This window comes from Pteropus vampyrus, unplaced genomic scaffold (assembly GCF_000151845.1).
Source record: "Pteropus vampyrus isolate Shadow unplaced genomic scaffold, Pvam_2.0 Scaffold1, whole genome shotgun sequence".
NCBI classification, from domain to species: Eukaryota; Metazoa; Chordata; class Mammalia; order Chiroptera; family Pteropodidae; genus Pteropus; species Pteropus vampyrus.
In genome coordinates this window covers 22,385,706-22,409,766 of record NW_011888782.1, presented here as the reverse complement: position 1 = coordinate 22,409,766, position 24,061 = coordinate 22,385,706, and the positions used below count along the sequence as shown (strand labels likewise).

General features: G+C 45.0%; 1 protein-coding gene across 1 annotated transcript in view; it reads left to right on the top strand.

The window, feature by feature from the left end:
• KALRN (kalirin RhoGEF kinase) overlaps window positions 1–24,061 on the top strand; it is a 640,142-nt gene that overhangs the window by 570,343 nt on the left and 45,738 nt on the right. The window contains 11 exon segments of the mRNA XM_023520165.1: window positions 270–553; window positions 1,768–1,872; window positions 13,367–13,497; window positions 15,256–15,322; window positions 16,719–16,822; window positions 17,006–17,075; window positions 17,393–17,479; window positions 18,645–18,737; window positions 19,499–19,549; window positions 20,431–20,508; window positions 23,778–23,963. Of these exon segments, the coding sequence (XP_023375933.1) occupies window positions 270–553; window positions 1,768–1,872; window positions 13,367–13,497; window positions 15,256–15,322; window positions 16,719–16,822; window positions 17,006–17,075; window positions 17,393–17,479; window positions 18,645–18,737; window positions 19,499–19,549; window positions 20,431–20,508; window positions 23,778–23,963 (1,256 nt within the window).

Sequence of the window (24,061 nt, the reverse complement as noted above, 5' to 3'; positions counted from 1 at the left end):
GCTTAGGATCTCGATTGTTTCCATGAAGGCAGGAGTCAGTCTTCTCGCCACTCGTGTATCCACAACACCTGGGAAGGTGCATTGCACATTGAAAATTGAGTGTTGGCTATTACTGTTCTAGAGAGGATTTCCTTGACTGGGGTCTGCAGCAGGCCTTGACATACTGCTTTGTGTTCTAGTGTCCTGAGGACAGAGCTATCTTCCTCCCAGGCTGGCAGGTGCCAAAACTGCTTCTGACACAGCTACATCTGTCTGTTCTTTTCCCTCAGATGGATACTCTCATTCATCAAGTGAAAATGGAGGCAAGTCCGAGTCAGTGGCCAACCTGCAGGCTCAGCCCTCCCTGAATTCCATCCACAGCTCCCCCGGCCCCAAGCGCTCCACCAACACACTTAAGAAGTGGCTAACAAGTCCTGTGCGCCGGCTGAACAGCGGAAAGGCAGATGGGAACCTCAAGAAGCAGAAGAAAGTTCGCGATGGTCGGAAGAGCTTCGACCTAGGAACTCCCAAGCCTGGGGACGAGACGACCCCTCAAGGAGACAGTGCTGATGAGGTACTTGCATGTGGCCTGGAACCTTCCATCAGGAAAGACTTCTGACACACACCCTTCCAGGAACCCTGTGAGGCATCTTTCCACGGGTGTAGTAAACTGAACAATCTCTAGTCCCCGGTATTGTATCTTCTTGAGCCTTGAGTTCTTTGTATTCTCAAGACCTTGCCAGTTTTATTTGTGACCAATTCAGAGACTGACTAGCACCTGGACTGTCCAGCAGACAGAAGCCATTTTGCCAGATTAGGCTCCAAAGGAAGCCAGTTAGTCACTTGGTCCCTTGCCTCTGCTAACTAAAGACTATGTCAAAACCTGCTAGGCCTTTTCAGAATAAGCAAAAAAGAATGCAGACCATTTCACTTGGAAAACAGCATACTGTGTGGGGAGATTATAATAGCTGGTCACAAATATCTTGAGCAGTACCACGTATAAACAAGTCCGGGTTGCTCCAGGGGGCAGAATTATGCTTAACAGGTAGGAGTTACAGCAGGCAAGATTTCAGTTCAAAGAGAGAATTTAATGGGAGAATCAACCGGTGATGAAATAAACCTTCATGAAAACTCATATTGGAAGGATTTGGGAGACTGTATGACCTCGCACAAGATCCCTGTATTAGCCAAGAGGTCAGACTGGACAACCTCTAAAATCTCTTCCGAAGTTAAGGGATTTGGATCACTTTCTGTGATCAAAGCATAGTGGGTGTGTGTTGGTTGGGGAACGAGATAGCTGTTTTATCTCACAAACTAACCTAACTCTAGTCACTGATGTGGCTAAGAAATACTTCCTGGTATGTAACCATGCTCTGTTTGTACTTTTATACTGTCTGCTGTTTCTTCCTCTGAAAATATCAGTAAAGCCTCGTGACGCTCAGATTGTGGTTTAATAGTCCTTCAGAAACTTAAGAAGTTAGTCTCTCTCTGACCACGCTCAGCTTTCCCTTTTCCTAGCTAATCGATAAGGTAGATGTTGTGTGTGTGTGTGTGTGTGTGTGTGTGTGTGTGTGTGTGTGTGTGTGTATTTTCCCCCATTTGGTCCTCACTCTTCTTTGAGATAAGCCGGTTACCCATTCTACAGAGGAGGACACTGAAACTGAAAAAATAAAAAACAGGAGTGTGCTAAGAGAGGTGGCATAGTATATGTTGCTTTTTAAAAAATTGCAAGTCCATTGGCATCTTTAACTCTATGAAGCAGTGACTAATACTGCTCTTTTGTTCTAGAAGAGCAAGAAAGGCTGGGGTGAAGACGAGCCGGATGAAGAGTCACACACACCCCTCCCTCCACCTATGAAGATCTTTGACAATGAGCCCGCCCAGGATGAGATGGTAGGACAGCTTTACTTTCTCACTTGAAAGAGCAGCATGTAATGCATGTGATCTCACTCTCTGTGTACGGTGGGGTAGTAATACTCTCTCCCTTGTTACTTCTTACACCCCGTGAATCAATGGTGATGTAGCTTCCGTCTGTGTTTGGTCGGGGGCCTCCCTCCCTTAGCCCGGTGGTCTGACGTCATTCTGGGCAGTGTAGCTGTGTGTGCAGAATGGGAACCTGCCTGGTATCTTGTCCTACTGATGTAGGGTAATAGCTCTGTCTTTGGAAGCAGCAGATCCCAAAAGGCACTCTTTGTCTCAAAAAGGGATTTGAGGTGGTTTCAGGTCATGATCATTTTGTTGCACCTGACTGTATGACCGATGTTTCAGATGATTGTTTCCCCTATATTCAACTGTAAAACCCAAATAATGGGAACTTCCATTCGAGCCCAGTGCTGTTAAAAGTCTGCAGACATAGCATGAGTATGGAAATGCTTGCTGTCAAAGGTTAGGGCACACCTAACATACCAGGTTGCTCAAGTTCTCGTTTATGCAAAGTGCTCTGACTCACTGGCAGAGGCTCATGGGTGTCTAAAGTGTGATGCCCGCTAGGCGTCTAATCACAGGGTGGTCATCCCGGTTTTTCTGGTGCAGAGGCTGAGGCTGGATGTGCTTTCAGGTTCTGACCCGAGGCTCGGGGCTGCTCTAATTGTGTGCTGTGTCACTCACTTTCCTTACAGACCACGTTTTCACTACATCGTGTTTTTCCTGCCTTCTCTTAGTGACATCGTCCTTTGGACTCTGGAGGTTGAAGTGGTGGTTTCAGTTTTTGATTGTACTTTGCATTTCCTTTTCCAGAGTGTCATTTACATGGCGGTGGCAGTGGTGGTGGTTTATCCTCCATCCAGGGTCTCCCTGTGCTCTCTAGTCCTCTGCCTTGCAGTGGGGCAGCCTCCTCTGACACGGTGGGCCCGACATACAATACCACCCAGGATACTATTCGAAAAGTACCACTTACAGATGCTTCAGCATTTCTGGTGCTATCCCCCATTTCTGGTTTTACTTACCTCTGCTCTACACTTGGATCATTAACCCACTGACATTAATCGAGGGTTTCCTCCGTGCCAGAAGGATAGATTCTAGGGACAGAATGATGACTAGGAAATGCTCGCTACCCCCTCTGTGACTCACCCATGAGAAACGCACAGTTATGGCCCCTCCTAAGGTGATGTTGGTGGCCCTGGTCTCCATGGCCAGCTCTGACTCTTGACTGTTGGGAAAAAAGTAGTAGGAAGCATGGCATGGTGCCCATCCTGGATTCCCAGAGTCAGAAGTGCCCGTGCTTTACCTTGAGATGAGAACGAGAACCAACCTGCTGTGTTCCCGGAGGCCTGTCCTTGTAAAATGTTCCATAAACAGTGATTGTATATGTGGGTAGTAGGACACTCATGTCACATTATCCGCCATCCCACACAGCCCTTCACAGGGAGGTACCAGCTTGCATAAGATAAGAAAGGTCATGAACCCTCCCCCTCTAATGCCCTCAAACACAGTGTGTTTGGGGGAAAAGGATGTTATGTTGTTTCTGGATAATTTTTAACTGAAAAAGAGGACTTACTCCCAGGTGTTTGTGTAGACATTTTCTTAGCCAGAAATAGGACAGATAGAAACAGTCTCTTTCCAGACTCGTTAACCCTCCTTTGTCCTGCTTACTTGATTTCTGTACCTTTGTTTTTCTGGAATAGTTGGTGATCCTCAGAACTTCTGGCAAATGGAGTTGGATTTATTCAAATAATTTTCACAACAGTGTAAATGGAATTTTTAAAAGTCCATCTGTTGTAATGTTGTGCAATTACTATAATTCTTCACGTTTCCTTCTGATATTTGTTCATATGCATGTATAGGTTTATTTAGTATTTCCTAAAGCCTTCTTAATTTTATCTCCACAGATTTAATTTTAATAGCGGGGAGTATTTTGTTTAGTTGATGTGCCATAATTTGCTTGACTAGCGTGTTTTGGAATATTGTAGATTGTTTCCAATTTTCGTTTCTCCAGATAATACTGCTGCAGATCACTTTTTACATAGGCACCTTTGTTCTTTTCACTTCTGCCCTTGGAATAAATTCCCAGGGGTAGGATTACTCGATCAAAAAGTTGATAACTTGGATTTCCAAATAGACTTAAGCTCTTTTCCTGCCTTCCCCGGGAGAGGAAAAAGTGTTGTGATATCTCGCTTAATTACATTTATTTGATTTTTTTTTTTTTTTTTTACTCTGTCTTAGAAGCAAAAACCTAAACTCTTAGCTTAGACAACAAGAAGCTTCCTTTTAAAATCTCTTCCCTCTAACTTGAGAGACAAACTTGAAGCAAGAGCACAGCCAGGACATTGAACTTACTCCCGCAGTCATTAGTGTGGAAGGCTGGGCCCTGGGGCACCGCTGCCCTCTGCTCTGATGTGACAGGGGCAGCGTGCACATAGGGTTAATCATTAATCATGTCTCCCCAGTTTCTTCTCAAGTAGGAGAAAGAATTAAAAATAAACCACCATCCTTCAGTGAGCAGGAATCCCCAAACTATTGACCAAACTGTCACATGGACCAATCCTATTGCAGATACAAGGGGGAGAGGGACAGGCCCTTGGCTTGAGCCTCCTTTTGCTGTGAACAGGATAGTCCTTCATTACTCCAGCAAGAGACACACAAGTCTTATTAAAGCCCTTTATTGCTTCTTAGTGTTCCAGTTTGGGGGCCTTACTGAAAATAGCTGCGTTTGTGGAGGAATGTGTATGTGTGTGTGCGTGCGTGCGTGTGTGCGTGCGTGCGTGCGTGCGTGTGTGTGTGTGTGTGTGTGTGTGTGTGTATGGGGAGGGGGTTTCTAGCTTTCTGGTCTCTAAGAGCCCTGCCCTTAGCATTTTTGTTTGACACATAGCGAAGATCTGTATTTAAGATCTACATCTAAGTAAAGCAAGGACAGTTTCTCTTCTTTGGACACACTTGAGTCTAGGTTTTTGACTCCTTTCATATCCTGGAACAGCAATGGGCAGCTCAGTGGCCAAAGTCTTGTCTGCCTCCGCCCTCCCCCACCTCCACCCCGCCATAGGTACTACCCTTACCTATTGGCCTCCCAGGGAACGCAGTGACCCTGCCCCTCAGCTGCTCTGGTGGCCTGCCTAAGGAGAACCTGTTTCCATCCCTGCTGCACTGCTGGCCAGAATTCCTGACAAGGGGTCAGGCTGGTCTTTCCCACACCCACATCTCCCTCTCTCCCTCTGTTGTCTCTTCCCCCTTCACAGAGACCTTTGCTTGCCCTGCCCGCCTCGAGCTTTGGACTTTGTTTTGCTTCCTAATTGCTGTTCCTCATTCCTTGCTAATCTGCTTTTCTTTGCTGCTCAATGTCTTGCAGTCCTCCTCTTTGCTAGCAGCCCGACAGGCTTCCTCCGAAGTACCCACTGCTGCAGACCTTGTCAGTGCAATAGAACAGTTGGTCAAAAGCAAGCTGGTAAGTGGGGGTCCTAGAGGCAGTTCTACCTGTGTCTCACCTCCATGTGGCTCCCAGGGCCTGGCCTCTTTCTGCCATGTTCTCCTTTGCCCCTATCTCCATTCCTCCTGTAGGATTGTTTCCAGCTAATGGTGAATTCTAAAAAGCCGTGCCCCGGCATCCTTTTTGGCTTTGGGTATGGCATGAGCAATTAACAGGCTCTTTTGGCATTGTGACATTGGTGAAAATAGCCTCCCAATAGGCCTGGTCCACTGGCCTCTGGGGAGGTGTGACATTTGGACAGCGATAGATGTGTGTCTGGTTAGTCCTGAAACTAACTTTGCTACTGAGACACAGAACATGGGTTGGATCTTCGAAAGCACTGAGTAATTTTATTTGGGGGGCCTCAGATAAACTTCTGGCTTGCAAAGTCTTACAAAAGTTGATTGCTGATTATGAAGAGAAATGGACAAAAGTACGTGGATACTTCACCACAAGAAATTAAGGGAGCTGGTGCATATTCCGTTGTGAGTCTGAGCTGGTTCAGGGTTTTGGCGTTAATGCTAGTGAAAGAGCTCCTTTTTGGATACAGCTGTTCCTCTACTCCCATATGTTTGCCTTTAAGTATATCACTACAGGATGATGATTTGCAGCATTTTCCTTTCCTTTGCTGTCATCATGTCACTCGTTTGGTTTTTCCTGCAACTCTCATTAGGACGAATGTCTGTGCTTCTGCCAGACTTCTGTTGGGAAGTCCTGTTAATCAGCGCCACTTAAACCCTTCTTCATTTGGCCCAGGAATTAGAGGAAAATGATGGAAGCTCTCTAGGGAAAGCTGCCTGGTAATAATTTTAATGACAATAACTGCCTTTTTCAAATATCCTAGCTTATAGAGTACCTATGAAATTTAACATATATGACTTTCTTCTTTTCCTTCTAATTTTCCTTCCTAATTAAAAAATAAATTAGCTGGTGTTTTCAGTAGCTAGTGTTAAACTCTTGAAGGCTGTCCATTTTCCTGCCATCTCTCCCTGTCCCCTGGTGGGAGGTGAGTACTCCCATGGGCACCACATCGGCGTTTCAAAGCTGGCCTGTCTGACCACTCCCGACTTGCTTCCCTTTCCTCTCCACGCTGACTCGCACAGCCTCTTCATTCTCCAAATAACAATTTAAATTTTTTTCTTAAAAATCATCCCCTTCTATTTTTTTTTTTTTGCAGTTTCTCTTTAACCAGCTGATCCTGGGCCCTGACCTTGTGCCTGGACTAGTGCAGTGTCCGTTGCTTGCCCTTTCCCCACCCTGGTCTGCCTATTCACTGACTCCCTCCTCCCTGAAGGTTCATGACCTCCCTCCCACCTACATGAGATGTGATCTCCATTGTGGGGATGCCTTCAGACATATAAGACAATTTATTGAGAGACAGGAAGAAAATCTTAGAATCCCTTTACCTCATCATTTTAAAATGGTTCTGTGTATGTTTTATTATGTACATATTGATAATACAGTAGCACAGGTATATATAATTTATAAATAAGTTACATGCTTTGGGGATACCTGACCAAAATCGTGTTTACTGATAGAGGTATGTAATCAAAGTTTAGAAATCATTGGCCCATAGATAAAGTCAACATTTACCCAGAATGCTAATGTTTTGTAGTCTCTCCTCCAACCTGTCTTCGGCTTCTACTTATTATTCTGGTTGATGAACTTTACTTCAGCCAAACTGTTATCTTCACTATCCCTAAATACACATTTGGCTTTCCCTCCGCTAAGTTCCTGTTCATACCACCCCGTTTCTCTGGAATGTTCTCCCTCTTATTTTTGCTTATCTAAAGCATAATAGTCCTTCAAGGTCCCACTCAAATCTCATCTCTCGACAAGAGCTTCCCTGGGCTTCCCAGCCCCGGACAGATTTCTTCTACAGTCTCACGGCAATTACTGTGTAAGCTACTTGCTGCCTGGCACAGCTCTTAGATGGTTCTGTTGTGTCACTTGTTAAAATATCTTAATCTGTTCATTTGCAGCTTACCTCCCCTGCTAAATGATTTGTCATTTAGAACATTATTTTCTCCTCCTCCTTAGTATATAGGAGTTTTTTACTCTTACACATATGAGTGAACATTTATTCCCAAAAGTTTATATATCTTCATGTTTTGGATTATCTTTTTCCTACTACTGCTTCTCACCTAAGTACTGTTGGGAGTCTGTGGGAGTTTATGTGATCAAAGGATCTGGTGTTAAACATGTGAGTACAAATAACGAGAAGTTTTATAAGAGCAAATTTCCCAGAGGAGAGAGAGTGTGGGATGGTGGTGGAATTGACTGGCCGTATAACAGGCTCTCAACAACTGTCTTGGGATGAATGGCCTTTCTGTGATGAGTTCACCATAATAAGGGCTTTAACTTCTTCCACCAATAAGCTGCTTCTTGAGGACCTGCAGCGAGCCCAGAATTATAGAGATTTCTTTGGCTACACATATAAAACCAAACCCGTATCATGGAATGAAACAAGGGAGCATTGGTTTTGTTTCTCAGAATCTTCTCACCAAAATTCAATTCTTTGTTCTTACCTCTACTTTCTCTTTCCTTCCATCCCTGTACGTACCCACCATGGGTAGAGATGGAACCAACAGTAGGTGGTTGTTTCCTCAGCCACATGTGAGTATACTGAGTTGCATTTTCACCTCCGAGATTTATATTCCTATTCCTCATTGGCTCTTTAACTTAGAAGAGGGTAAGATTTAGAGCCCATAAAAGTTCTGGACTGTAAGTACAACAGCTTGACAGCTGCCAAAATAGCCAGAGTGGTCATAGCCTGGGTTAATGAAAGTACAACGTACAGATCAAGGGGAGTGATAGCCCCATTATATTCAAAGTGTTTCAGACCACACTGGTCATGAGTCATGTGTGAATCATGTATGAGGTTCTGAACTCGGCATTCCAAAATGTTCTTGAACTCAATAGAAGTCGCCCCAGAGGAGGTAACCAGTGTCTTGTGGTCCATGTCATTTCAAAGAGAGCTGAAGAAACCGAGATTAAGTTTGGGGAGAAGTTAGGAAAGAGAAGACACGTGAGAGCTGTCTTCCAATAATTTAGCTCTGCCATGGGAAAGAAGGGTTGGCCTCAGTTCTTTTTCCTCCAGAGGGTAGAACCTAGACCTGTGGTTGGAAGTTGTCTTAGCTCAGCATAAGACAAACTAGTTAGGTTCTTTCCAATTTACAGAGTCTAGAAATTTTATAGAAACATCTAGTACACTTGGACTTTTCTATCTAGGGCTTGAATTTTTTCTTTCTGTTTTGATTGCTAAGTCCAAATTTTGCACTTAGAATTTCTTTGGCCCCTAGCTCCACCTGAAAGCCATGAGATCCCTTGTGTCTCTGAGTTTCAGAGCTGCCTTTGGTCCTTTTTGGTCCTGTGGTCTTGACTGCCAGAAGGCTTCCTCTCCAGGGAGTTACTATCTTTGCTGCTGGAGAGCTGCTTTTAGGGAGTGATGGCAGGTGTTTTCTGCTCACCTGCTGTGCAGATAAAGCCCCTGAAGGCCCCAGAACTTCCTTTGGTGAGTCCTTCTGGACATTAATGGACACTTCTGAGTTCTCACCTGCCAGCCTCGGTCTTTAACCAACGCTTTCATTTACCAAAAGAGGTTGTCCACCCGGCTCCTCCAAATAAAGCTAACATACTTCTTCTGAGTTTGTATTTAAGATATTGTCTCTAATTCCAAGCCAGGACTAAGGACTCTCACTGCTTTCTCTGTATGATTTTTAATAAAGCTTTTCCTAAACACGTTGGCTGCTGCTGCTGCTGCTGCTGCTGCTGCTGCTGGTGGTGGTGGCAAGTGTGTAAGTCATCAGAAAACCTAGGTTCCAGTCTTGCCTCTGCTGCTTATCATGTACCCCTGAGCAACTTACTTAGTCTCCCTGGGCTTCTCTTTTATCTCATGTGTCAACAGTGCTGATTCTGTCCACCTGAATCTAATCTCAATAAAGTTATGATGAAGACTGAGCAAGGGTGAATGCCCTTTGTAAACTGGTTGGCAAGCAGCCTACAAACATTAGCTCTTAGCTACCTCATATGCACTGTGAAGGGCAGGGAAAGGGAACTTTGTCATACTTTATCTTCTGTAGCCACTCCCTGGGCACAGGGACACATTATTTGTTAGCCAGTAGGTAGGTGGTTGGGTGAATGTTATAGGGTAATGGCTTAACTATCTATATGGTTTGGTTTTATTCCTCAAATTTGAGGATCCAGAGCTCCCTGGCCACGTGAGAATCTAGTATGCCTCTAAATAGCCCCAGGATTCTACCATCTGCCTCAGATGAAAGACTGAACCTTTAGAAAGAAAGCCTCTTCCCTGAGGTTGGTGTGGTAGGTGGTGGGCCAGCACCCTTATCTGTTGTTGCATCAAATGAACTTTGACCTACCCCCCAAGAGTTACGTAGTGCATTCAATAAAGTCTTGGAGTTCTACTATGTGCCAGCTCTGAGATCAAGCACAGAACCTTTCTTAATGGGGCTCACAGTCTAGGGTTAAAGCTCAAAATCCTCTCCTGCCTGGACTGTTGCAGCCATTTCCTCCCAATTTCAGCCTGACATTTCTTTATGTGACTGCCAGAGGTATCTTTCTTTTCTTTTTTATTTCCCCTAAAAAAAAAAAAAAAAAAACCTTTTTAATAGTTTTGACTAATAAAAGCAATATATGCTCATTCAAGAAAATTTGGGAAAATGACATGCATATAACAAATTCTCACTCTTTTAATCTCATCCTCTAGACACATTCAGTGTTGATTCATAATTTAAACATGATGTAATTAATCATAGAGTATATAAAATTTAAGTCCTGTTTTCCTTTACTATCTTATCAGAGACATTTTCCCCAAACATGAAAAGTTGTTATGAACATTAAGATTCATCTTTCTAAAAGTTACATTCAATCATGTTACTTCTCTACTTAAGATTCTCCCATCGTTGGTGTTAGAAGGTAAAGTCTCTACTTCTTAATGCTATACGCAAGGCTCCTTATGATCTGATCCCTGCATACTTCTCCAGGGTTATCTATTTTATTCCTTACCTCTTCTTTCCCTCGTACCTGCTCACCCCTCAGCTCAAATAACAGTTACTTGCCAAACCCCAACTTAACACCCTATACCTCACCTATACCAGGCAGATATCAGCTTCCCGTGTAGTTTCACAACTTGATTTTTTACTCACCGTGCTACTCCTGCCTAGAATGTCCTCCCATAGGTATATCCAATAAAATCTTTTTCATTTCTCAGTACTCAGCTCAAGTGTTGCCTCTTCCATTAAGCCTTTCTTTCCCTTTCCTCTGCAACCCACCATAGAGCTACCTGCTCCTTTTTTCATCCTCCATGGTACTCCTTCTGTCTAGAAGAACAGCCATTGTAGCTTAGATTATGGAGGTCAGGGAACCATATCTTATTCATCTTTGTTTCTCCAGCACTTTGCAAATATCCAGCATGTGGTAGATGCTTGATACATATAGTACAAACAAATGATCGTTTGCAACACTGTGCAATGAATGCTGTGCAGGGGGTGTGTAAAGGGTGGTTATAGGAGCCCAGAGGAAGGGCGTTTTATGAGTATGTGATCCAAGATCCAGAGGACAGGAAATGTGTTCATTTTTAACATGGGACAGCCTTCCTCTACATTTAATCTACTTTTTTGAATTCTATTTGCATTTCTATTCCCTGACCTTGGACCAACTATGGGAACACCCATTGTGCAACTCTTGTTGGTCCCTCCTTTGTACCCATTTCCCTTTGTCTACTGAGACTGTCGTAGTCTGAGCCTTGGCAGGGGCTCCATTCATCAACCAGCCACCACTGCTTCTTTTCCCCTTGGAGCAGCACAGACAGTGGCAAGTCACCCCTAATGGCCCTTGGCTAGGACTCATTATCTCAACTCTAGAACTAGCCAGGTATTCAGAAGAAATCACTACCGAACGATTAAATTTATAGCTAACATCATTATTTGAGGCAGATTACCCAGCATACAGCTTAGCCAAACCCTTTACTTCCCTCTTCTTCCTCTCTCAGTTGGTCTTCTTGGCTCATATAGTGGGTCAGGCTGGAGAAGATGAAACATGTCTTCATGCATGACACTTTGGACTAATAAGATATCCTTCATTCTGGAGAATAGTTGAGAATGGACCTCACCAAGCTGGATGTTCCACAGGAGAACCTTGTAGGCAGAGATATAAGCCTGTTTCCTACACCTTGCAGCCAGCATCCTGCCAGCCAACTGGCTGCAGAACAAAGACTATAACAGGACAATGGGGATGGGGGGAGGGGACGTAAAAGGCATGTAATCAGATCAATCAGCAACTCATCCATCTGCCTAGGGAGCCTGTCTCTGGTGATGGCACCAGGGGACATGTCACATGTCATTGGAAAGCCTGCCTGTCCGGTGGCTTGTCAAGCCTCAGCACCAGACACTCATTTCCTTAATAACTGGTTACAGATCCTGAACCTGTAAATTTAGCTAAACTCTTCTTGACCTTTCTTTATTTTTAGTCTGTGCTGCTTCTCTGGATAACTTCCATGGTTGATTACTTGTTTTCTAAAATACCTTCCTGTCAAGTTAAAAGAAATTCTCTTTCTTGAGCTTAAAGACCCCGTCCTCTTAATTCTAGTTTCTAGTTTTGGTAACAAATTCCCGTTTGGGCCTTGGCACATTCTGTTGATCTGAGGATGTAGTGAGGGAAAAGAAAGTTGACATCTCTTCTCAGCTTTAAGTTTTTCAACTTCAAGTCTTAATATTCTCTACCTGTTCTCTCATAGTGGCCCATTGGGCACCTCTCCATTTTTTGTTTCATTTCCCTGGACTTTTTCGACCTCCTTTTGGCCTATGTTGAAGTACAACGGCAAAGAGAGTTCATGACAGATGCTTCAAGCGCAGGTTGTTTAAGATGATGCTGAAACCTTTTGTTCCTATTGCCTTTTTGAACACTTTTTGATCTCTGTGACTTTAACCTTAGGGCTAATGTTTTCAAAGACTACTTAAGATAAGCCTTTTCTTTTAGCCAGCCACAGTGACTGTTGTAGACAAGTGTCTCCTATGAAGAGTTTGGATTCATCTCCCATATTTGTTTTACCGTTGCCCACCTTGACCTTGATCTCCAGTCTTACTGTTTACCCATATTGCTTCTGCCAATTTTCATAACGAAATGCTGACTGTCACTGTGTGATCTTTCTTCTAGGGCACTTGTAACAATGTTAACGTTGACCTCATTTTAAGTATCCTTATTGTCAGCAGTTCCATTCATGGGGGGAACTCATCAGCTGTAAAGCATTTTTAATTTGTCAAAGGGTTGTACAACTATTGTCTCTGTTTAGTCCTTAGAAATCTGTAGAAAGGAGCGTTCTGATTTGAAAATTGAGGAAAACCAAGGCATAGGACAATTTCAACTGCCTCACTTAAGATCATCCAGTCACTAGCAGATCCGAGATTAGAATCCTTTACATTTAGCTCTTGCTAGAGTGCCATGTTAATCCCTTTAATTTGTTTCTCAATCCTGCAGCAACTTAATTAAAAGTAATGAAAAGATTAACAAATGAAAGAAAGCCCTTGGTAAATAACCTTAGCAAAGATGTTTTTAGAAAAGGCTAAATCTGTAGCTGATGAAACAAACATGATTTTACCAAACTAGTTTTCCTATCACGACCCGCCCCTTATCATTTGCATTTGATGCTCCTTCAACTGATTTTTTTTTCTAACCGCTTGTTTAGTGTAGAGCTTCAATGATTAGCTTCACTTCTGGAGCTCCTACCCAGAGATAAGTCACTTTGACAATTTTCATTATGTCTGGGAAGCTGGCAGCACATGATGCCAAGCACGTCCTGATGGCCTGACAAGGTGGCAGCTCTGATCTCTGGTCTCCTGGCACTTCACTGAGGTTCAGTTGACAACAGCCTTGGCTACTAATCTACCAAGTGGCTGGGCTAGGGGGACACAGGGCCTTCCGGATGACTTTTCAGCATATACTTCAATAAGACTGTTTATTCTTCTCTTTCAGAGCTTAGAAGGAGGCTCCTACCGGGGGAGTTTGAAAGACCCTGCAGGCTGCCTGAATGAGGGGATGACCCCGCCCACACCTACTAGAAACCTGGAAGAAGAACAGAAAGCCAAGGCCCTGAGAGGCAGGATGTAAGTGGCTTCCCCAACCTCCTCCCTGGTGCATGTGTGTGCAGTGGACGATGGGCAAGGGTCACGGGAAGTTTGGGGAGAATTAGAGAGGGATCAGGGAGCCCTTCGAGAGAAGAGATGCCAGGTCTACTAGCAGCACATAGTCCAATCCCCTACCCTAGAGGCTGGATAGCCCAAGACAACCTTCAATCTGTCAGCAGATAGGTTAGGATAAAAATGTCACCTGGAGACAGAGAGCTGGACTTCATCTCTGGGGGGCCCTTCCAGCCCCAAATTCTCACTCTAGCTTTCCTGTAGGTTTTCTTTTACCACTTTCTTCCAAGCAGTAACTTGGGCCGTGCTAAAGATATATTTAAATGCTTTTATTTGGCCTTGCCAGTTCCTTCCTGTGGCCTACAACACATTATTGTGTGTATTAGAGAGAGGGAGCTGGTCGGCAGTGCTGGACATGCTGATAAAGAGGCATGTGTTCCTCTGGCTTCCTCCCCGTGGCCGCGATGCCCCACACCCAGGGGTTTGGTGGCTTCTCTGTGCTGTATAGATCAAGAATTTCAGATGAATTGCTTCCTGAGTTCAGAACGGTTACAACCCTTGTGCTAGGGCCCTTTGACATCTCAGAACTTAGTCCCTTCTGCCACTTGGGCCAAAAATGCAGTTGTGTAGCTTCAGTTAAAACTCTTTCAAACTTAGATAACGTGAGTCCGACTCCAGTAAGATGCACAGCACCTAGCCTGCCCTAGTGCACGGCCATGGGCATTTCTTGTCCAGCTCTTTACTGGCTGGACAGAAGGAGAAGTGCGTTCGACACGTCAGGGACTCCAGAGAGCCAGTCTGAGTAGTTTCCCAGGCAGTAGGCGAGAGTGAAAGAGCAGACTCTTTGGACTCTTGTACAACTGGGTTCAAATCTCAGCTCTGCTACTCACTTTATCCCCTCGGGCAAAACTGCCTGGGTGTTTTCATCTATATACAATAGGGCTTATAATACCTACCTTGTAATAAGCATGAGAAAACCCAGATGAAGAAACTGGCACAGAGTAAATGCTCTAAGAGGAAGAAATCATTAACAAGAAAGAAACCAAGAAAGCAATGTCCTTGAAGTTGTTACATCCCACATCTGGTAGCGAGTGGGGAGGGTGCACATTCAAAGTTATGATTCTAGAATGTCTGCAATCAATCTTGCTGGCCTTGACTGGGGATTTTGCAAGCCAGTTACCATGGATACCTATCTGAATAATTACAGTTTCTGTATCTCCAAAGCTTCACTTGATGTCAGTGTCTCTGAGGCCTTAAAGGTTGGTTATCAAACAGATGTCTTTCTCCTCTTGTTAAGTGAAGAACGGAGCTGAAATGAAGGAAGAAAAGCCTCATGTTGATCCCTTGGCCTCAAAGCTTTCATAATTCAGTTTTGCCAAAGTGGTTGTCATTTTTCTGCCCTGTGCATATCCAGCTGTTCAGTTACAGGTGAGGGAGGAAGAAGAATAAAGAATAGAAAGAGGAATGCTGTGCTATAAGCGGCATTCTTCATCTGACTGTTGGGTGCCATCTGGGAAAGCCCTCTTGGCCTCCGTGCCCTCAGCAGTTCAGTGGGGGCATCTTGTAGAGAAAGCACCAGTGAGCACCTTCCCGAGAGGTGCCAAGTGTGCGCTTTTGGTGGTTTTGTCATGGAGATGCCAGAGTAACTTACCCGTGAACTTAAATGTGAAGATTTCTTGCTTCGCAATGAAGATGAACCCTCCTTGTTCTTAATCTCCTGACCAGGTTTGTCTTGAATGAGCTGGTACAGACGGAGAAAGACTATGTCAAGGACCTGGGCGTGGTGGTGGAGGTGAGTCGACGGCTGGGGTGTGGGAGTCAGTCTGCGGTCACCAGCCAGGCACTTATGAGACCCTATTTGAGCTGAGCTATTTTAACTTGAGAGTGCTTGTTTTACTTCCTCCTGGTATATGCAGAAATGAAACAAAAAATGGTCCTATATCAAATAGAATATGTAGATAAGGTGTTTTTTTCTCTTTTCCCCTCGAAATATTATAAGAGATTTAGAGGGAGGTAGGGCCCCAAATGTGGCAGCCTTTGGGTTAGAGCTAAGTCCACTTCGTCTTGTTTTAGATGACCAAGTTATTGTCTCAAGAGCTTTTCATTGGCGTTTAGTCATACAGACATATATTCTTCAGAGCTATGAACCACCATGGCACCAAGGAGATCAAGCAGGCCACCCTTAGTGAAACCCTGGGGATTACATGTTTCTTTAGATTTTAAGGAGAGCATTATGGCTACCAAGAGGACAGACACAGAAAAAGCCACCAAAAAGGCAAGATTGACAGATTCACAGTTAAGAGTCAACTTGGAAGTGAATAAAACAGCTCTCTCTCCATAGGGGTTTCCTTTAGTGGTATTTAGACACTTGGATGAGAAAGTCTAAAAGTAAATGGATAATTTAGATGGTGGAGAGCCCCGCTGTTAAACATTTTGAACAAAAGAATATAAAGTCTAACAAATCACTTGCTGGTTCCTCACATTGGACCTCAAGGTCCCCACCCTGTGAAATCTGCCAGCTTAGGGTTTGTCTTCGCTTATCCTGAACCTTGGATTAACAGACTAACCTGGCATATAGTCTGAAGGACTCGAATTCTAGCTTCTGGAAAGTTATTCCCTTCTCCAAGGAAGGATGAGGTGGGTAGGATTATAGCAATCTCCATCTGCAACCCAGCCTAGCTGTAGAAGGCTTGGGAACCTGGAGGCTGAGAGCCAGAGAAGTCGGACATTAGTTGTGTGACCATAAGACAAATCATGTAATTCCCCAGTGCCGGGTCAGATAGGGATAAATGCTGCCTGTGCCACCTCAAAACCTGACTGTAAAGCTGAAAATGAGATTATATGCGATAGCTTTTACAGAGTCTAAAGTATTAACATATGAAGACATTTCTAGGCCAGATGTGTCTAGTTCTAAGTGTTTAAGATATATAACTTGGGAGAAGGGAGAGGGAGGTGATTGCTTTCATCTTTCTTCTGCTTTCTTAAGGGGGCTGGAGACAAAGAAAGAGACCCAGAACTTCGTAAAAGTCTTGTCTGTCTTTCTGTACAAGGGTGAAATCCTGGTTGAATAGTGAGAAACCACAGAAGCACTTGTCTTCAAACTCATGCAGACAGTGGGCGTTTGCACAAGGCTGTGGTGTGGGGCTGGGCCCAGAAATGCTCTACTCACCATTGCCTCTGCCCTACAGGGCTTCATGAAGAGAATAGAAGAAAAGGGTGTCCCTGAGGACATGCGAGGAAAGGATAAAATCGTGTTTGGAAATATTCACCAGATTTATGACTGGCATAAGGAGTGAGTGCTGCATTGTCTCGAGGGTCAGGGCGGCCTGGGAGTCCAGGACTGTCCCTTCCTCCCCCTGCATCTGGCCTTGGGGGTAGGGTTTGGGGAGAGTCTTCTGTCATTTATCTCAGCCTTGAGGAATAATACAGTGCTGAAGAATATGGCTTCCTCTTCTTATCCTTTCTCTCCTTTTAGTTTTTTCCTGGCCGAACTGGAAAAATGTATCCAGGAGCAAGACAGATTGGCACAGCTCTTTATTAAACACGTGAGTGTTTCCCTGCACCCTCTCCCTTTCCCCTGCCACCAGACTTATTTACCTGCATTTTAAAATCCCTCCTCTCTTCTGCTCTTCCTTCTCCTCCTTCTCTGAGTTGTTTTTTTTTAACTTTCTTGGCAGTTTGGACGACGGGCTCTTGCTACATTTACTCTTCTGTCCTTGATATCTTACCGCCTCGCTGCATCCCCCAGCGTGGACCATATCTTTGTCCTTCTCTCTGTGTGTAGACCAGCATAGCATTCTTAGACTCTCGGACTCAGCGTGGGGCACAAGGTGCCTGAGTGTCTTTCCCTCTGCCTTTGCAGGAGCGGAAGCTACACATCTACGTGTGGTACTGCCAGAATAAGCCGCGCTCGGAGTACATCGTTGCTGAGTATGATGCCTACTTTGAAGTAAGCTGCTCGGGTTTTGCTGAACTGGGGTAGAGGGAAGAAACCCAGGCCCAGACAGACACTTTCAGAAACACCAGCCTTTGGGTGGCTCCATAGTGTAGTGGTTAGCACGTCTGCTTTACATGCAGAAGGTCCTGGGTTCGAGCTCCAAGTGGAGCCACGGACCATACCCCGGGTGTGCCAACTCCCCCCCCACCCCCCGCCGAGGGCACCAGGGGTGCCAGGCCCCTGGGGCGCCAGGTCTTAGGTGCCACAAGCATGCGGGAGGAGGCACCTCGCTTTCAGAGATCCAGTTCTCAAGGGGAGATAGCAACATCCGTAGGTCAGGGGTGGAAGGGAGGGCGGGAATTAAAAAGGGAAAAAAAGAAAGAAAGACCAGCTGTCATCCATCCACAGGTGGCCCCTACACAGCAATGGCGACCCCTTCAGAACAGGGTTAGCTGCCTCAATGGAGCCCTTACCTTCTTAGCTAAATTGTCATAAGCCCCTTTGCTTGAGAGGAGCTGAGGTGGCCCAGCATGGGGACGGCTTTTAGGAGACTCCACATGCAGAAGAATGACTCCGTGACAGACTGCTTCAGAAGCTCCTGTCCTTCCTACGTGGCCCCAGAGCAGACTACGCCTGCACGCTTATCACCAGTCCCCGGAGACTGCTTGCTAAGAACCCTCTTCCTTGTCGAGGTGCTTGCAGTCGCCTCATAGTCTCTGCTTCCATTCCGAGAGGTTCTGTGAAGCACCTATGGTGTTGGCTCTGCCCCAGCTGGAAAGCGTTTATTTTGCTGGACAAGAGGCAACACCATCCATTGGAAAGAGCCCTCCGCGGAGTGTTTGCAGATTGAGTTGAGGACTTCCCAGGCTTGCTGTGTCCTAAGAAGCCTTTCATTCCTGACGTGGCCGGGAGGGGTAAAAAGAACAGAATACCAATTCCAACCTGTCCCTCAGGGCTGGGGAGAGGACACAGGGTATGAAAGTGCTCGTTGTGCAGAAGACGACGATATGTGTTATATGCCGTTAATGACATACCAGCAGTCGTGTAGGCAGTTCTACCTTACGTGGTTGGAAGACTCTAAAACTTTATTGGCAAAAACTTTATTGCCTTAAAACCCAATCCAGAGCACCCCGGTTCTTTGGTTCCTTCTTTCTAACATGGCTCCCTTGTGTTTCAGGAGGTGAAACAGGAGATAAATCAAAGGTTGACGCTTAGTGATTTCCTTATCAAGCCCATTCAAAGAATAACAAAATATCAATTGCTCCTCAAGGTAAGAGAGCTATGAGCTGGGTCAGGACCCAGAGGATGGTCTTCACAGGCTCTGAGTTAGCACGTTAGCTTGAGGTTCTGTCTCCGCCACACTTCTCCTGTGGGCTAGTGGGGGGTACTACGCGTGGGCTTTTTTATCTTGTCTGTCAGTTACTTGTATCAGCTTTGCCTCCAAATAAATTGCGTGTCTCTTGTTCCTGCCTTAAAGGTTGTTTGTTCTTTTCTCTTTTTCAACTCACTGTCTTGCTTTGTCACCATCACTGACTTGGTACCTTTAAAAAATAAAAAAAAGAAGAGCATAAAATTAGAGTGGATTACAGGGGAGTCAAGGAAAGGTTCTAGAAACCTTAACTGAGTAAAACCTAAAATTTAGTCATATTTTACTTTTTAAAATGGTTTAATTCGATTTGTCTTACAGAAATGTGAGGTAAATGGAAGAGAGGTTTAACTTTCTTCCCTCTCTTCTCATAATCTGCCCTTCTTCTCTACTCACTTTCTCTCTCCCTTCTTTCCTTCCCTCTCTCTTTTCTCGTAGTTTTGAGTCTTTGAATATTTTGGGGGTTTTCTCTGTGTTATTATGTCCATTATGACTCATAACTTCATATCTCAGCTACTACAAAGCATTGCCATCTCTGCTGGGAAGGAAAGTCTTCTGGGTGTTTTCGTGGTTTTTATAATGTTAGGTTTTTTTATAGTTCTCTGGACGTTTTCCTAACTGATTTCATCTTCCTCACACCCTTCCCTGCTTCTCGGACTTGCTAGGACTTCCTGAGATACAGCGAGAAGGCTGGTTTGGAGTGTTCAGATATCGAGGTGAGTTTTCTGTTTGTAATGCTGACTGTTCTTAGGGACAATATTGGATGCCTGTCTCTAAAGGGGAGACATTGTCTCTGGACAGCTGAGAGTCCAGGCTGACTTCTCTAAGACAGCAAGAGCCCCTTGCAGACAGCTGCTCAGCGGGATGAAGAGAGGTGAATATTGATGAACACACTGAGTGTTTTTCTAAAACTTGAGAATTCTGCCCTCGGCCAGACCAGAGCTTAGCCCTACTGGTGTTTTCTTTGTGGTGCCTGGTGACACGTAGTGGGAAGGATGATATTTAAGTCCTCTAACATCCTTCAGAGACTGGGTGTTTCAGTGTGCAATTTTATCTCCGAATCCAGGTACTAGTTGATTGTAACGTACCAAGTATTTTGTTTTCACTTCCTTCCCCACCCCCAAGGATTACTCCCTAAGTGAAGTCTTTTGAGACGATGTCACCATGGGGATTATTTTAAGCCAGAGAGGCTACAGACCATTCTGGCACGTTATTTTAGGTTAAAACCTCTACTATTTCACAGGCCAGGCTAAGCTGTTGCTTGGGCAACTAGGAAGCAACAGAGAGGAGAAAGAACATCCTAGAAGGGATGTGAGTTGAAAAATAAAAGCGGGAAGGTAGGAAAAGGATGGGCTGGGTAGCATTCTCCCTACGTGTAGTCACTGATTCACACGGGGCGCCTGCACTGATGCCCAGCACCCCTGTACCTAGGACAGATGATGCCACACTCCTCCGAGAGGGGGCAGCAGGGATCAGTGTCCTTTCTTAGAATCAAGGATCTACCGGGAGGTCCCTGTCTTCCAGCATGGAATTGCCCTGAGCTTCTTGCCCTGGTGCTATTCCCGCTCCTGAGCTGTTATTATTCTTTCCCCCACAGAAAGCAGTGGAGTTAATGTGCCTTGTTCCAAAACGCTGCAACGACATGATGAATCTGGGACGCCTGCAGGGCTTTGAGGTGAGCCCGTTAGAATGCTCCCAAGCTCACCCTCTTCCGGGCAGCAGGAGCCAGGCCATGAGCCGCCTTCCCTTTGAAGCTTCCCTGTGCCCGCTTCCTCTGCCTCCTTTACTCGCCATCCACTCCTTTGTGCCCGGGCTCCTCTGGTTCACAGGTCTGGGAGACACGTCTGTTTACGATATCCAGTAGAAGGGCGACCATAGGAAGTTACAGGGCAGCCAGCTACGCTGGATCCAAGGGGGTTAGAAAGACCCAAAATTCTTTATACCTGTTGACCTGGCAGTGACCTCTTTTGTCTTCTTTCTTACTCGAGAAATGCTGGGGGTAGGAGGGAGGATAGGACTGCGATGGAAGTAGACCCAGAGGGAAAGTGGAACTTTTTTTTTTTGAGAAGATGGTTCTAATAAACAGGTCTATGGAGTGGCTGGCTTTTTAGTTTACCTGAATGTTTAAAGCTCTAAAACATCACAGGGTACATTTCTGTTCTTTGAAGAAGATAATCAAGGCTTAGGAGAAACAGCTAGAGGTCCCCAGGATTTTGGTTTCAGTGAATGTATTAGTTTGCTAAGGCTGCCAACACAAAGTGCCACAGACTGGGTGACTTACAACGGACGTCTGTCATCTGATATTTCTATAAACTATAAGTCCAAAATCAAGGTATAGGCAAGAGTGGTTCCTTCCGAGGGCTACGAGGAAAGGATCTGTCAGGCATGTCTCTGTGGCTTATGGAGGCCGTCTTCATGTTCACGTGGCATTTTTTCTGTATCTTCACATCATCTTCCCTCTGTACATATCTCTGTGTCCAAACTTCCTCCCTTTATAAGGACACCAGTCATGCTTGATCAGGAATCACCATAATGACCTCACTCTAACCTGATCCCCTTTGTAAGGCCTCTATATCCCGGTAAGGTCACGTTCTGAAGTACTGGGCCTAAGACTTCAACATATGAATTGGAGGGGGATGCACTTCAACCCGTAACAGTGAACCTTTGAAGAACAAATTGGCTTTTCTAATTTAAACTTAATAAATGGCTGTTAGTTTCTATCCAATCCTCATATATTAACTAAACATACTCTGTTTTGAATATTAATATGATAAAAATTGAAACTGACACAGCTATTGACTCGAATGTAGTCATTGTTGAGCCCCTTGCAGAAAGATGTGAATGTTCTAGTCCTTTTTCCCAGCAACCTAAGATTTGATTATTCTTTTCTGGAGAAAAGAGGTTTCTGGAAGTTGAGATAATTGAGAAAATAATAACCTTTTTTTTTTTTTTTCTGGCCAAACTAGAAGAGATAGAATAGAATAGATACAAGGCAGACTAGTACATAAGTAAATTTAGGAGATGCTATATTCAAGTTTTGGGTTGTTGAGTTGGATTCATGGTATTTTGGAGTCAAATTATTTTGCCCTCCTTGCCTTTCCAGCCCATCCTGCTGTTCCTGTCTGGTTTCCATTGTTTTGTTGTGATCAGAAAGTATGTAGAAGGTCTTCTTTGCTGTTCATTTCATTTTTCATAGGTTCCCAGTTCTCCATGGTAGACCTATGGCATGAGAGTAAGCAGGATTACTCTCGGGGTATGTTTCAGCAGAAACATACCCCGAATTCTTACACAGTGTTTCTTGAGTCATACTAGACATACTAGATGACGTTTTATACTTTTTCCCTTGGAGGTATGTTTGGTCTGAGGCTGTTCTGAGAAAGCCAAGTAATTCCTTTTACCCTTAAATCTTGATGGTTCCCAAGTTTTCTGAGCAGAGTTTGGCCCGACTTTCTCTTGCTCTTTGGATGAACTGACCGCTGACAGGAGGAACGGCATTTCATTGTGCTATCTGACTCAAGTTAGACTTCACAGGAACTGTGATATGTGTGTGTCCACGAAAGGCCACACACAGCCATGGGGAATTATTTTCTCTTTTAAATCAAGTACCACCATCTCATTTTTTCATCAGGCCCCGGAGAATCTGCTTTGTATTCTTTCAGCTAATGGGGAAAGACCATGAACATACCTCCATTCCTTCTGAAATCCATGGCTCTGGGCCAGGGGGAAGGTAGCTCCTTCACTTAGATCCCCTCCCTTTTAAAGCCCCTAGCTTTCCCTTTAGCATTGGTAGGGCTATAACTCATGGGTCAGGCTCTTATGTAATATTAATAGAGCTTTTAGAGCTTTCCTGGCTAGCAGGTCACTGGCTTAATATTAACTTTGGAGCAGGGTAGAGATAAGCCTCTTTGGCCGCTGACCTTGACAGTAAGGAACCATGATCCAAGCAGAGGGCAGGTGTTTCTCAGAAACACAAAAGAAAAATGACCCATGTGCTGGGTAATGTTTGGAATATGGCGTCACGTGCAGAAATTGGCCCGCATTGTCACTAAAGGGCAAAAGTCATCACCTGAGAGAGTAGAGTACAGAGGAGGCCCTCTGGCTACTGGCTCAGATGTCAGCGTCTTGTTGCAGAACAGTAGAAAAAGCAAGGCTCTCTGATAGCATCGGTGAAGACTTGCAGGGTCAGGCCATATTCCCTTTGAAGACATGCAGGTATCTCTGAAAATCTGGTTAGAAACTGGCAAACCAAATAGGCTCCATCTTCAAAGCCTGGTGTCAAGTGGCCTAGTAGCATTTTAAGAAAGATCACAGGACCCAGAAAAATATCTACCAGCTTATAAAATACGGATACCTATCTCTGATACCCCAACTTTACCTCTTGATCTATAGCAGGAGACTAAGACTTCAGAGGTTCCCCATTCTGAAATAATAGGAGAGAAGAGAGGCCCAACTCATCAGATTATTTGTGGTCCTGTCTACATCACTTCTCTTGGCCACGGTGGTTTCTGGGTTCATGGCCGTGAGAGGACTCCAGGTCTTTGGCCCCTGCTGCACGGGAGCCAGGCGGGCATGCTTCTTGGAGCTCCAGGGACAGAAAGGCCACTTCTAGCTCCAGGTGTCACCTGCTTTCTGTTTTCCTTCTAATAAAAAACAAGAAGGGCAGGATAATTTCTGAACATCTTTTAGCGAACAATTTTACTTACCTTCCTTCTGGCATTTTCCTGGAGCTGCTTCTTAATGGTTCCATAGCCGCTTTCCCTCCAGGGCCTTTGTGCCTGCCCTAGATGAGTAGCTGGGTCCTAATCCAGTCTCTTAATAGAGCCCTGAGGCTTTCAGTATCAGGTCTGCTGTCCATGTCCCCAGAGGAGGGAATCTGTGGACCCAGAAGGCTGGGGCTGGCTCCTTGTTTTTCAGCTGCTTTATGCCAGCGCTTCTTTCCACCAGGGCACCCTGACCGCTCAGGGGAAGCTGCTGCAGCAGGACACATTCTATGTGATTGAGCTGGATGCAGGCATGCAGTCCCGGACCAAGGAGAGGCGTGTGTTCCTCTTTGAGCAAATTGTCATCTTCAGTGAACTGCTCAGGAAGGGATCCCTCACCCCGGGCTACATGTTCAAAAGGAGCATCAAGGTGAGGATCCGGTTGGGACAAGAGGGGAGAAGTAAGAGCCAAATTTGGGGGAGCTGCTTTCCTACGACAGGGGCACTAGATCGAGCCAGGATCCAGAA